The sequence below is a fragment of the Scyliorhinus torazame genome, chromosome 10 (genome assembly GCF_047496885.1).
Source record: "Scyliorhinus torazame isolate Kashiwa2021f chromosome 10, sScyTor2.1, whole genome shotgun sequence".
Taxonomy (NCBI): Eukaryota; Metazoa; Chordata; class Chondrichthyes; order Carcharhiniformes; family Scyliorhinidae; genus Scyliorhinus; species Scyliorhinus torazame.
This window is the reverse complement of record NC_092716.1, coordinates 253,245,150-253,257,997: the sequence shown is the minus strand read 5'-3', so window position 1 is coordinate 253,257,997 and position 12,848 is coordinate 253,245,150. Positions and strand designations below refer to the sequence as shown.

Sequence of the window (12,848 nt, the reverse complement as noted above, 5' to 3'; positions counted from 1 at the left end):
ATGCTCCCAATCCCCTTTACCACCTCCTCCACCTCAATCCGTGCTCCCAGTCCCGCCCTCTTCTGCTCCTCCACCTTCGGGAATTCCAGCCGATCTAGGAAATGCATCATTCCCTCCTTCCCTTCCGGGGGCTGAGCCTTATACAGCCTCTTGTAGAATGCCTTAAACACCCCGTTCACCCTCTCTGTTCCCCGTTCCATCTCACCTTCCTCATCCCTCACCCCACCTATCTCCCTCGCTGCTCCCCTCTTCCTCAGTTGTTGGGCCAGTAACCGGCTCGCCTTCTCTCCATACTCATACTGTACTCCCTGTGCCCTCCTCCACTGTGCTTCTGCCTTGCCCGTGGTCAGCAGGTCAAATTCCATATGTAGCCTTTGTCTTTCCCTGTACAGTCCCTCCTCCGGAGCCGCTGCATAGTGCCTGTCTACCCTCAGAAGTTCTCTCAACAGTCGCTCCCTTTCTTTGCTCTCTTGCTTCCCTTTATGGTCCCTTATGGATATCAGTTCCCCTCTGACCACCGCCTTCAGCGCCTCCCAGACCACTCCCACCTGGACCTCTCCGTTATCATTAAGCTCCAGGTACCTTTTGATACACCCCCTCATCCTTAGACTTACCCCCTCATCCGCCAACAACCCCATATCCAATCTTCAGAGTGGGTGCTGCTCCTTTTCCTCTCCTACCTCCAGATCTACCCAATGTGGAGCGTGGTCCGAAATGGCTATGGCCATGTACTCCGTCCCTGTCACCTTCGGAATCAGTGCCCTTCCCAGGACAAAAAAGTCTATCCGTGAATACACCTTGTGAACATGGGAGAAAAATGAAAACTCCTTACTCCTAGGTCTAATAAATCTCCAGGGTCTACTCCTCCCATCTGCTCCATGAAGTCCTTAAGCACCTTGGCCGCTGCCGGCCTCCTCCCGGTCTTAGACCTAGACCGGTCCAGCCCTGGATCAAGCACCATATTGAAGACTCCCCCCATTACCAGCTTTCCTGCCTCCAGGTCCGGAATACGCCCCAGCATACGCTTCATGAAGTTTACATCATCCCAGTTCGGGGCGTATACGTTCACCAGAACCACCGCCTCCCCTTGCAATCTGCCACTCACCATCACGTATCTATCCCCACTGTCCGCCACTATGGTCTTTGCCTCAAACAGTACCCGTTTCCCCACTAAAATAGCCACCCCCCTATTCTTCGCATCTAAGCCCAAATGGAACACCTGCCCCACCCATCCTTTACGTAGTCTAACCTGATCTGCCAGTTTCAGGTGCGTCTCCTGCAACATGACCACATCTGCCTTTTAAGTTCTTTAGGTGTGCGAGTACCACCTCCAAAGGGCCCGTCGGGGCCTCCGATCCCATTAGCGAGTGAAACATCGTGCTCACATATGCCCCGACTCTGCCCCCTCTGTGCCTTCGGGAAGACCCAAGACTCTTAAATTCTTCCTCCTCGAGTTATTCTCCAGGGCTTCCAACCTCTCCACACACCTTTTGTGCTGTGCCTCGTGCGTCTCTGTCCTTACCACCAGGCCCTGTATTTCATCCTCATTCTCCGCAGCCTTTGCCTTCACGACCCGAAGCTCCAACTCCTGGGTCCTCTGCGCCTCCTTTAGCCCTTCAATCGCCTGTAGCATCGGGGCCAACATCTCCTTCTTCAGCTCTTCCACACAGCGCCGCAGGAACTCTTGTTGCTCCGGGCCCCACACCAAACAGCCACCTTCCAACGCCATCTTGCTTCGAGCTTCCCTTCCTTGCCGCTGCTCCAGTGGATCCACTGCAATCCGGCCGCTATCCTCTCCTTTATCCATATTTATCCGGGGGGATTCCCTCCTATTTCACCGCACAATGATTTTGGCCGTTAAAAATTGCCGTTGGGGCTCCTAATAAGAGCCCAAAAGTCCGTTTCAATGGGAGGTGCCGAAACGTGCGACTTAGCTGGTCATCGCCGCACCCGGAAGCCCATAGGACACTTCTTGTCCCAGGAACCAAGCTTGTGAACTTGTGTTGTGGTGTCTTACAGGCAAGTAGCTTTCCTTTGATAAGGAGATCCAAACTGGCATGGTCTCTTTCCTAACTCTTGTATTCCAGAAGGCAGTGTTCAATTTGCCTTCTGTACCCGCACTTTCTCTGTCACATATACAAGAACACCCAAATCACACCGAACACCAACGTTTTCACCATTTTAAAAAAACATGTTTTTCTTATTCCCTGACCAAAGCAAAAGAGCCCATATTTTCCCCATATTCCATCTCCTATATTTCTGTACACTCACTTAACCTGGAAGCAAATCCCTTTGCAGGCCTCTGTCCTCCTCACAGCTTCCTTTTCCGCCTCGTTTTGTATTGTTAGCAAACTTGGATACATTGCACCCGCTGTCCCTTCTTATAAGTTTTTAACGTAGTTTGCAAATAGCTGGGTGCCAGGACTGTTTCTTCCATCACTCCATCATTGCCAATCTGGAAATGAACTGTTTATCTGTTTCCTGTCCCTTAACCAATCCTCTAGCTGTGTATTATCGCTAAACCCATGCGTTCTTATCTAATGTGACAAGCTTTTGTGTAGTGACTTGGCAAATGCCTTTCCAAAGTACAAATATACTACATCTTCTGGTTCTCCTTAATCTACTTTTGTAAGGGCCACGAAGAATCCAGCACGAGTTTTAAGGATACAAAGTAATAACATTTATTTACTATAACATATATACATAACAGTAGCAGTAACTTCCCTTGCTACATACTCCTTCCTGCTGGTTCCTGAACTGGCCAGCTTATTTATACTAGCAGTTTACTAGTGGTTTCTCCGCCCCCCTCATTGGGGAAGCTCATACTCCCACAGGATTGTGGGATAGTCATTAGTCCCCAGCCAATGGTAAGTAGGCAGGTTATAACATCTACCCAGCCACTTGAAAATAAGAAGGAGAAAAGGGATGAGAGGGCTACTTACATGGGCTTTTCAAAATGAATCCTAGGGGGTCAATTCAATATCACCTTTTCCTCCTCAACTCCCATTTCACTCATGCCTGTGATTCCACCACTTGTCCCCTCCACGATTCATGAGCTCCCGTTCTCAACCAACTTACCAGGCCAGTCATTTCTTCCTACGACGAGAGGATATATTGTCAAGCTATTAGCGTAGAATGCATACTCCCACCATTGACTAAAGGGAGACGTTGGGGGAGATTAAAGAATGGGCCTCTCATCCTACCCATTCTCTGAAAAGGGGCGGTGGTGACGTAGTGAGATAAAATGGGAACATTTTGCAAAGCGCAAACAAGAGGAAAGGAAAGAATCTGTCTAAATTCTGTTCTAGCAAGTCTTGCTTTGACAGCAAGGTTCTGAATTTTTGACAATGTATCAATGAAGCTTTTTGTCGTAACTTGCTTTGATCGCAAGAGTCTGAATTTGTTTGTGTGAGCGGTGTCATGATTATATAATAACACAAAACTTCAGTGCATGAAATGCCAACATGCAAACTATTTCCTTGGGACTGGAAGCTGAGAAACTGGGGAAATTGTCCACCGCTGTGGTCTTTTGAATTGGTTGGAGCATCTGTGGAATTAAACGTATGCAGCAATAATGTACATTGTACAACTTTCGCATTCACCTAACCAAATTCAATTGTGGTGTCTCTGTCCTTGTTTTGGTGAATAAATGTGCTGCATGAAGTATTGTTGTTGGCTGCAACAATGTATTTTGGTTTAGCATTTATTATATTGCTTCCATTTAGCAGACGGGAAGATGCCTGCGTCAGTAACTCTCAGGCCCTGTGTGGGCAGCAAGTTCCGGGTACCAAAGTTCGACTTTATTTCTCCTGTTTTCCATGGATATAGTTCTCCATTGGACAGTCTGGCAGAGTGTTGACGAAAGCTGTTTTGATGAAGGAAGTTGAGCTTTAAATGACAGCTAGAAGTCCAACTTGCCCCCTGAATTGTGGATCACACTGCCGCTATCTGTGGTCAGATTTCTCAGCATTGTGGTGACCTTCTGGTTAAATCACCACCAGTCAGCTCCCACAGGGGAGAGCAGCCGATGGTCCCCTGGGGCTGTGGCCCCAAAGTTATATTTACACCTGGATACATTATGTACAATGAAATAATATTGGGGCTGCCAACAAATTCATGTGGAGATGTGATGTCTTTAATTGCACTATTTTTACTATTCTGGTGGTTACTCCGCAGATGCAGAGAAAACACGTGCTCTTCGTGAATAGACGTTTCAGGGTACTGTACGGTAAAGCACTTGTAGTATTAAACAGTGGTTTGGAGGCTGCAAATACCCACATTTACAGCAGCAGTGTACCCTTTAATGCTCAAAACTTGCTCTTGTTTTTAACAAGGGGAATGTTTCTCCTTCCAAATTGATCCGTGGAGTGAGTAATTACCTGATTGGATTATCTGGCTGTGCCATGATAATTTATTAATTTCAAATGGTTAGGGTCAAGATACTGCAGAACACCATTAACTCTGTCCCATTTCCTGCCTAATTTTATTTTGTTTAGACCGAAAAGTCCTTGAAGAAGAATGATAATCTGATTGTATTGATTTATTTAAGACCACAAAACCAGGGGCTGGTTTAGCACAGGGCTAAATCGCTGGCTTTGAAAGCAGACCAAGGCTGGCCAGCAGCACGGTTCAATTCCCGTACCAGCCTCCCCGAACAGGCGCCGGAATGTGGCGACTAGGGGCTTTTCACAGTAACTTCATTTGAAGCCTACTTGTGACAATAAGTGATTTTCATTCACATAATTGCCATGCTTCATTGCAGAGGAAATTGAGACTTTGAAAACACAATTGCGAATTACAAATGATAAATTTGCGTTAAATTATCCGGGTACTTTTTAAAAAAAATGTTTTTATTCTCCATTTTCACATTTTCCTTCAAATTTACACCCCACCCACAAACAGTAAACGGTAATAAATACAATATCAATCCCCTTAACAATACCAACGATCCCATCCTCCCACCACCCCAAACAACGACCCACCTGTCAATATATGTATCCAATAAAACAAACCCTCCCACGGTGGCAACAAAAAAAAAAAGGAGAAAAAGAAAAAGGAGTCCGTGACCGCCCATGGTCACCATTGACCTATAGAGTCCACTGCCCCCCCCCCCCCTCCCCACCCCACCCCACCCCACACTCAACGCTCTCCAACCTCTGAAAGAGTACCGTACATGATACCCAAGAGTTGTACCCTCCCCCTTGCCCGACCCTAGAAATCCCCTTTTAGCGCACAAACCCCGCATATCCACCTACAGCCCCAAAGAGCCCTCATTTCGAGTGAAAGTCCCATCACTTCCCTTGTCCAAATATATACAACATTGGCTCCTTTGGCCCCTACACCCACACGCAGTGAAACAAAAAAGAAGAAAATACAGTCATGAGGTTACATCGGCACATGGCCATTTCTCAATTTCTCAGTTCTGCCACAGTCCTTCTGCCTTCGCAAACTCCTCCGCTGCTTCCGCCGTTCCAAAATAAACATCCCTGAGCTTGTAAGTCACCCTCAGCTTCGCTGGAAATACAATGCCGCACCGCACCTTGCTAATGTACAGTGCCCTGTTCACCCGGTTGAAGGCAGCCCATCTGCTCGCCAGCTCCACCGTAAAGTCCTGGTATACACGTACACCAGCTCCAGCCCACTGCACCACCAGCTTCTGCTTGGCCCAGCTCAGGACCTTCTCCTTCACACTGTACCTACGGAAGCACAGAGTCACTACCCTTGGCGGCTCACTCGCCTTTGGTACAGGCCTCCACGACCGATGAGCCCGATCCAGTTCATACCGGGAGGGATCCTCCCCCCTCCCCCAATAGTTTTGCCAGCATCGCGGCAAAATACTCAGTCGGCTTCGGTCCTTCAACTCCTTCGGGCAGCCCCACAATCCTCAAGTTCTGTCGCCTGGATCTATTTTCCAGGTCTTCCATTTTTCCTCGCAGATCCTTGTTAATGTCCATCACCTTCCGCATCTCCTTCCCCATCGAGGCAAGTTGATCACTGTGCTGCAATAACGTCTCCTCCACTTCCTTCAGTGCCTCCCCTTGCTCTCGCACCTCCGCCACTGCACTCGCCACCGCCTTCATCACAGGGGAAATCGCCTCCTCCACCAGCACACTCAAAACCTCTCTCATCTCCTTCCCCATTGTCTCCATGTATTTTGTAAACTGCCTTTCGAATTCCGCAGCCATCACCTTAGTTATTTCTTCAGCCGTAAGCAATGTGGCCTCCCCTGGTGCTCCAGCCTCCATTTTCCTTGGTGACCCCGCGGTGACCTTTCCACTCGCCAACGGACCTTCAGCTGTTTTCCTTACGGACGTTCTTTTGCTCACCCTCGACATTTTTCTTCACTGTGCCTTCACTCTGCCGCCTCTGTGCCTTCTCCCTGCTTTTGCCGCCTCCGTGGACCCTGGGACCGGGCTTAAAGCCCCGAAAATGCCGTTCCCACAAGAGAGCCCTCCATTGTGCACCCGCCTCACGCCCGCCGTCACTGGAAGTCTCATTATCCGGGTACTTTGACAGACTTCTAATTTCATGCAGCCACAAATTTGTGGTGTGTGGGTAAACCCATGTTTTCTATTCCTCCATTAATTTTTCTTTTGTAATTCTTTCTTTTGCCACTGATTAGAGGTTATATTGCTGTGTGATGGTGTGGAGCTTGTTTTGGAGCAAGGTTCTCTTACCATTTAACCCCAGCATCAAACCGCTTCAGCAAAAGTCTTGCTCGTCTATCAAAATATTCTGCGTACCAAATAATACCTTGAAACTGGGGCAATATGCTTGAGTTTAGGGTAATTGTATTTGCATGTTTGGAGAACGGTCATTTTACCAGACTCCCCGATGCGAAAGATTCGAAAACTGCGTGATATCTTTTCAATATTATGTACACATGTTGTGCTGGTTGATGGGGTATTTACTAAGGGTCTGGGAATCAATGCAACGCACACATTCTTTCGCTAGAAAATAGGACAGAACCAGCATGCTTGTGTGCATCACTGCTGGAGTTTGGAAAGTTTACAATGGAGTAGTATATGCGCTTATTAGTTCGTGGCTTAAGCGACAGTGCCCAACTCAGCATGCTCGCAGGTCCCCGTGTGCAAATACATGTTTTCATTCAAGAACTGATGGAATTGCTCGCTAACATTGTGGACAGAGGAACTGTTTTGAATCAGAAAGGCTGACTTACCCCAATAACCCTGGCAGATGGTGAAATTTGAATTCAATAAAAATCTGGAATTAAAAGTCTACCGATGACCATGGTCATTGTCGATTATCATTTTAGAAAAAAAAAACATCTGGTTCACTAATGTCCCTTTCGGGAAGTAAATCTGCCATCCTTACCCAGTCTGACCGACGTGTGTCTCCAGATCTGCAGCAATGTGCTTGACTTTTAAAATGCCCCCTCAAGGGCAATTAGCCATGGGCAATAAATGCTGGCCCAGCCAGCGACACCCACATTCCACGACAGAATGTGGTGTTCAGCTAATCCTCAGCCAGCAAACCTTGATTTTCCCACCCACTGGCATTTAATAAACGGAAAGTGAGCATGCATTATTTCCTGGCAAGTATTCCATGCAAAATCTGTTCCTCACCAGGAGTTCTGAGTGAGGAAATTAGCCTATAGTGACATTCGACTGTGTGTGCGTGTTTTTCCTAGAATTCAGAGGAGCCTGACGTACTAGTGCATGCTTCCGCAATTTGACATTTGCTGGCAATGCGAAGACTGAAAATACCTTCATTAGAACATAGAAAGTGTAAACATCAATGGAGAGACTTCAATGCAGGACCACATGACTAGGAATAAAAAGGGTGGAAGATGAAACAAGACAAATAAATAAATAGGGATAGGGTAAGCCCATGCTTAAATTTTAAACACTTCCCGGATTGTTGAAATGCCTTGTTGGAAGAAAGAATAATCTGACATTAAAGAGGAGTTCTGCCGTTTGAAGGCCTGGAATGAATAAATTGGAAAAGGTTATAGCGAGATGCAGCTCTGCACAAGCGCATTGCAGGTATAAGGAGGAGGAAAAAGGACGAGGATTTAGAACTTGGTGATTAGAAGGGACAGAGGGAGAAGCTTCAGAAGAGAATAGATCGTAGTATAGTGTGGATTAAATGGAATGAACTGAGAACCTTTGCAATGGAGAGTGAGACTTGGGAGCTTAAAGGTGAGTCGGGAATAGCATTTTTTTGTTTTCCGCCCAAGAATATCAGGCAGATATTGCAGGGCCTCCTTCGACACGGGAATAACATTCAAGGCTTACTGATGACAATGGGAACAGGAGTGCAACACAACTGCAGTGTCAGTGCTGCACAAAGGTTTTGCTGCATACTTTGGCCGCAAGATGCACTTACACAATTGAAGGAGAGTTAGGGCTGAGCCCTTGGTGAAGGGTCTGGTATCCAATGGTGCACTCTTTTTTGAAATGGTCACGGGCTGGCACAGTGGTTAGCACTGCTGCCTCGCAGCTCCAGGGTCCTGGGTTCAATTCCGGCCTTGGGTCACTGCCTGTGTGCAGTTTGCACATTCTCCCCGTGTCTGCGTAGGTTTCCTCCGGGTGCTCCAGTTTCCTCCAAAGATGTGCAGGTTGGGTGGATTGGCCATGCTAAATTGCCCCTTAGTGTCCACAAGGTTAGGTGGGGTTACAGGAATAGTGGGGTACAGGGTCTAAATAGGGTGCTCTTTCGGAGGATCGGTGCAGACTCAATGGGCCGAATGGCCTCCTTCTGCACTGTAGGGATTCTAGTTTGCTTCGCACAATAACTGCTTTGGGCAGGGGAAGCCCATCTATGCACAATACCCTGGGTGTATTTCAAACAAACCATTGGACAAAAACCTGTCTAGCTCCTTCCTGAACTGATGAAAGGCTTATTGTTACATCAGTTATTGTTCCAATGTTTTGGCCTCAACTGATTCCCGTAGCAGAGAATTCCACTGACTCACCATTCCCTGGGTGAGTTAAATTTACCCTCATCTCATTCCTAAAAGGTTTACTCCGTATCCTTAGACTATGACCCCCGGTTTTGGACATCCGCACCATCGGGAACATCCTTCCTGCATCTACCCTGTCTAATCCTGTTCGAATTTTACAGATCTATATGAGATCACCCCTCATTCTTCTGAACGTCAACAAATATAATCCCAACTGACTCAATCTCTCCTCATACATCAGTCCTGTCATCCCAGGAATCAGCCTGGTAAATCTTCGCTGCACTCCCTCGAGAGCAGGAACATCCTTCCTCGGGTAAGGAGACCAAAACTGCACACAATATTCCAGGTGTGGCCTCACCATGACCCTATATAATTGCAGCAAAACATCTCTATTCCGATCCTGAAATCCTCTCGCTATGAAGGCCAGCATGCCATTTGCCCTCTTTACTGCCTGCTGTACCTGTGTGTTAACCTTCAGTGACAGGTGTATGAGGACATCCAGGTCTCGTTGCACATTCCCTTTTCCTAATTAATAGCCATTCAGATAATAATCTGCCTTCCTGCTTTTTCCACCAAAGTGGATAACCTTGCATTTATCCACAAGCAGTTCCCCACTCCCTCAGCTTGTCCAGATCACACTGAAGGATCTCTGCATCCTCCTCACAGCTCACCCTCCACCCACCTTTGTGTCATCTGCAAATTTGGAGATATTACATTTTGTTCCCTCATCTAAATCATTAATATATATTGTGAATAGCTGGGGATCACAGCATCGATCCCTGCGGTACTCCACTGGTCACCGCCTGCCATTTTGAAAAAGACCCATTAACTCCAACTGTTTCCTGTTTGCCACCCAGTCTTCTATCCATCTCAGTACGCTACTCCTAATCCCATGCAATTTAATTTTATGCACTTCTGTGGGATTTTGTCGAAAGCCTGCTGAAAGTCCAAATATATCACATCCACTCACTCCCCCTCATCACCTCTCTACTAGTTACATCCTTGAAGAATTCCAGTAGATTTGTCAAATATGATTTCCCTTTCATAAATCCATGCTGAATCTGTCCAATTTTACCACTGTTTTCCATGTGCTCGGCTATAAAATTCTTGAGAATGAATTCTAGCATTTTCCCCACTTACTGGTCTATAATTCCCTGTTTTCCCTTTACCTCCCTTTTTAAATCATGGAATTACATTAGCTACGCTCCAATCTGCAGGAGCTATTCCAGAGTCTATAGAATCCTGGAATCTGACCCCCAATGCATCCATTATTTCATGAGCCACTTCCTTAAGTGCTCTGGGATGTAGATTATCAGGCCCTGGGGATTTTCCGACCTTCCATCTCATCAATTTTCCAACACCAATCACTGATCCTGATTTCCCCACATATATATGTCCCTCTTTCGCTAAAGAAAAAGGCTCTGCTGAATTTTCAGAATTATTTTGTTGTCATCAATTTGCAAAAATGGCCTTGCACAGGAGAGAAAAGAGAATTCAGCTTGGGATGGTATGTGAAGCTGAAATTGGATTAAGCTGGAACTCGGGCTTTGTGTTACATAGAACATAGAACATAGAACAATACAGCGCAGTACAGGCCCTTCGGCCCACGATGTTGCACCGAAACAAAAGCCATCTAACCTACACTACACCATTATCATCCATATGTTTATCCAATAAACTTTTAAATGCCCTCAATGTTGGCGAGTTCACTACTGTAGCAGGTAGGGCATTCCACGGCCTCACTACTCTTTGCGTAAAGAACCTACCCCTGACCTCTGTCCTATATCTATTACCCCTCAGTTTAAGGCTATGTCCCCTCGTGCTAGCCATTTCCATCCGCGGGAGAAGGCTCTCACTGTCCACCCTATCTAACCCTCTGATCATTTTGTATGCCTCTATTAAGTCTCCTCTTAACCTTCTTCTCTCTAACGAAAACAACCTCAAGTCCATCAGCCTTTCCTCATAAGATTTTCCCTCCATACCAGGCAACATGCTGGTAAATCTCCTCTGCACCCGTTCCAAAGCCTCCACGTCCTTCCTATAATGCGGTGACCAGAACTGTACACAATACTCCAAATGCGGCCGTACCAGAGTTCTGTACAGCTGCAACATGACCTCCTGACTCCGGAACTCAATCCCTCTACCAATAAAGGCCAACACTCCATAGGCCTTCTTCACCACCCTATCAACCTGGGTGGCAACTTTCAGGGATCTATGTACATGGACACCTAGATCCCTCTGCTCATCCACACTTTCAAGAACTTTTCCATTAGCCAAATATACCACATTCCTGTTATTCCTTCCAAAGTGAATCACCTCACACTTCTCTACATTAAACTCCATTTGCCACCTCTCAGCCCAGCACTGCAGCTTATCTATATCCCTCTGTAACCTGCTACTTCCTTCCACACTATCGACAACACCACCGACTTTAGTATCGTCTGCAAATTTACTCACCCACCCTTCTGCGCCTTCCTCTCGGTCATTGATAAAAATGACAAACAGCAACTGCCCCAGAACAGATCCTTGTGGTACTCCACTTGTGACAGAACTCCATTCTGAACATTTCCCATCAACCACCACCCTCTGTCTTCTTTCAGCTAGCCAATTTCTGATCCACATCTCTAAATCACCCTCAATCCCCAGCCTCCGTATTTTCTGCAATAGCCTACCGTGGGGAACCTTATCAAACGCTTTGCTGAAATCCATATACACCACATCAACTGCTCTACCCTCGTCTACCTGTTCAGTCACCTTCTCAAAGAACTCAATAAGATTTGTGAGGCATGACCTACCCTTCACAAAGCCATGCTGACTATCCCTGATCATATTATTCCTATCTAGATGATTATAAATCTTGTCTCTTATAATCCCCTCCAAGACTTTACCCACTACAGACGTGAGGCTCACCGGTCTATAGTTGCCGGGGTTGTCTCTGCTCCCCTTTTTGAACAAAGGGACCACATTTGCTATCCTCCAGTCCTCTGGCACTATTCCTGTATCCAATGATGACATAAAAATCAAAGCCAATGGTCCAGCAATCTCTTCCCTGGCCTCCCAGAGAATCCTAGGATAAATCCCATCAGGTCCCGGGGACTTATCTATTTTCAGCCTGTCCAGAATTGCCAACACCTCTTCCCTACGTACCTCAATGCCATCTAATCTATTTACCTGGAGCTCAGCATTCTCCTCCACAACATTATCTTTTTCCTGAGTGAATACTGACGAAAAATATTCATTTAGTATCTCGCCTATCTCTTCAGACTCTACACACAACTTCCCATCCCTGTCCTTGACTGGTCCTACTCTTTCCCTAGTCATTCGCTTATTCCTGACATACCTATAGAAAGCTTTTGGGTTTTCCTTGATCCTTCCTGCCAAATACTTCTCATGTCCCCTCCTTGCTCGTCTTAGCTCTCTCTTTAGATCCTTCCTCGCTACCTTGTAACTATCCATCGCCCCAACTGAAACTTCACACCTCATCTTCACATAGGCCTCCTTCTTCCTCTTAACAAGAGATTCCACTTCTTTGGTAAACCACGGTTCCCTCGCTCGGCACCTTCCTCCCTGTCTGACCGGTACATACTTATCAAGAACACGCAGTAGCTGATCCTTGAACAAGCTCCACTTATCCAGTGTGTCCAACACTTGCAGCCTACTTCTCCACCTTATCCCCCCCAAGTCACGTCTAATGGCATCATAATTTCCCTTCCCCCAGCTATAACTCTTGCCCTGCGGTGTATACTTATCCCTTTCCATCCTTAACGTAAACGTCACCGAATTGTGGTCACTGTCCCCAAAGTGCTCTCCTACCTCCAAATCCAACAACTGGCCTGGTTCATTACCCAAAACCAAATCCAATGTGGCCTCGCCTCTTGTTGGCCTGTCAACAAACTGTGTCAGGAAACCCTCCTGCACACAC

The 12,848-nt window shown here is 46.7% G+C and overlaps 1 protein-coding gene across 8 annotated transcripts in view; it reads left to right on the top strand.

Moving 5' to 3' along the window:
- The window catches only part of ano5a (anoctamin 5a), a 240,772-nt gene that overhangs the window by 98,499 nt on the left and 129,425 nt on the right, over positions 1 to 12,848 (top strand). For 3 of the 8 annotated variants that reach the window (XM_072466680.1, XM_072466679.1, XM_072466685.1), the window contains one exon: positions 4,177 to 4,218. The exons of the other annotated variants lie outside the window; for them this stretch is intronic. In XM_072466680.1, coding sequence (XP_072322781.1) covers positions 4,177 to 4,218 — 42 coding nt within the window. The remainder of the gene's footprint in view (positions 1 to 4,176; positions 4,219 to 12,848) is intronic. 8 annotated transcript variants of the gene reach the window in all.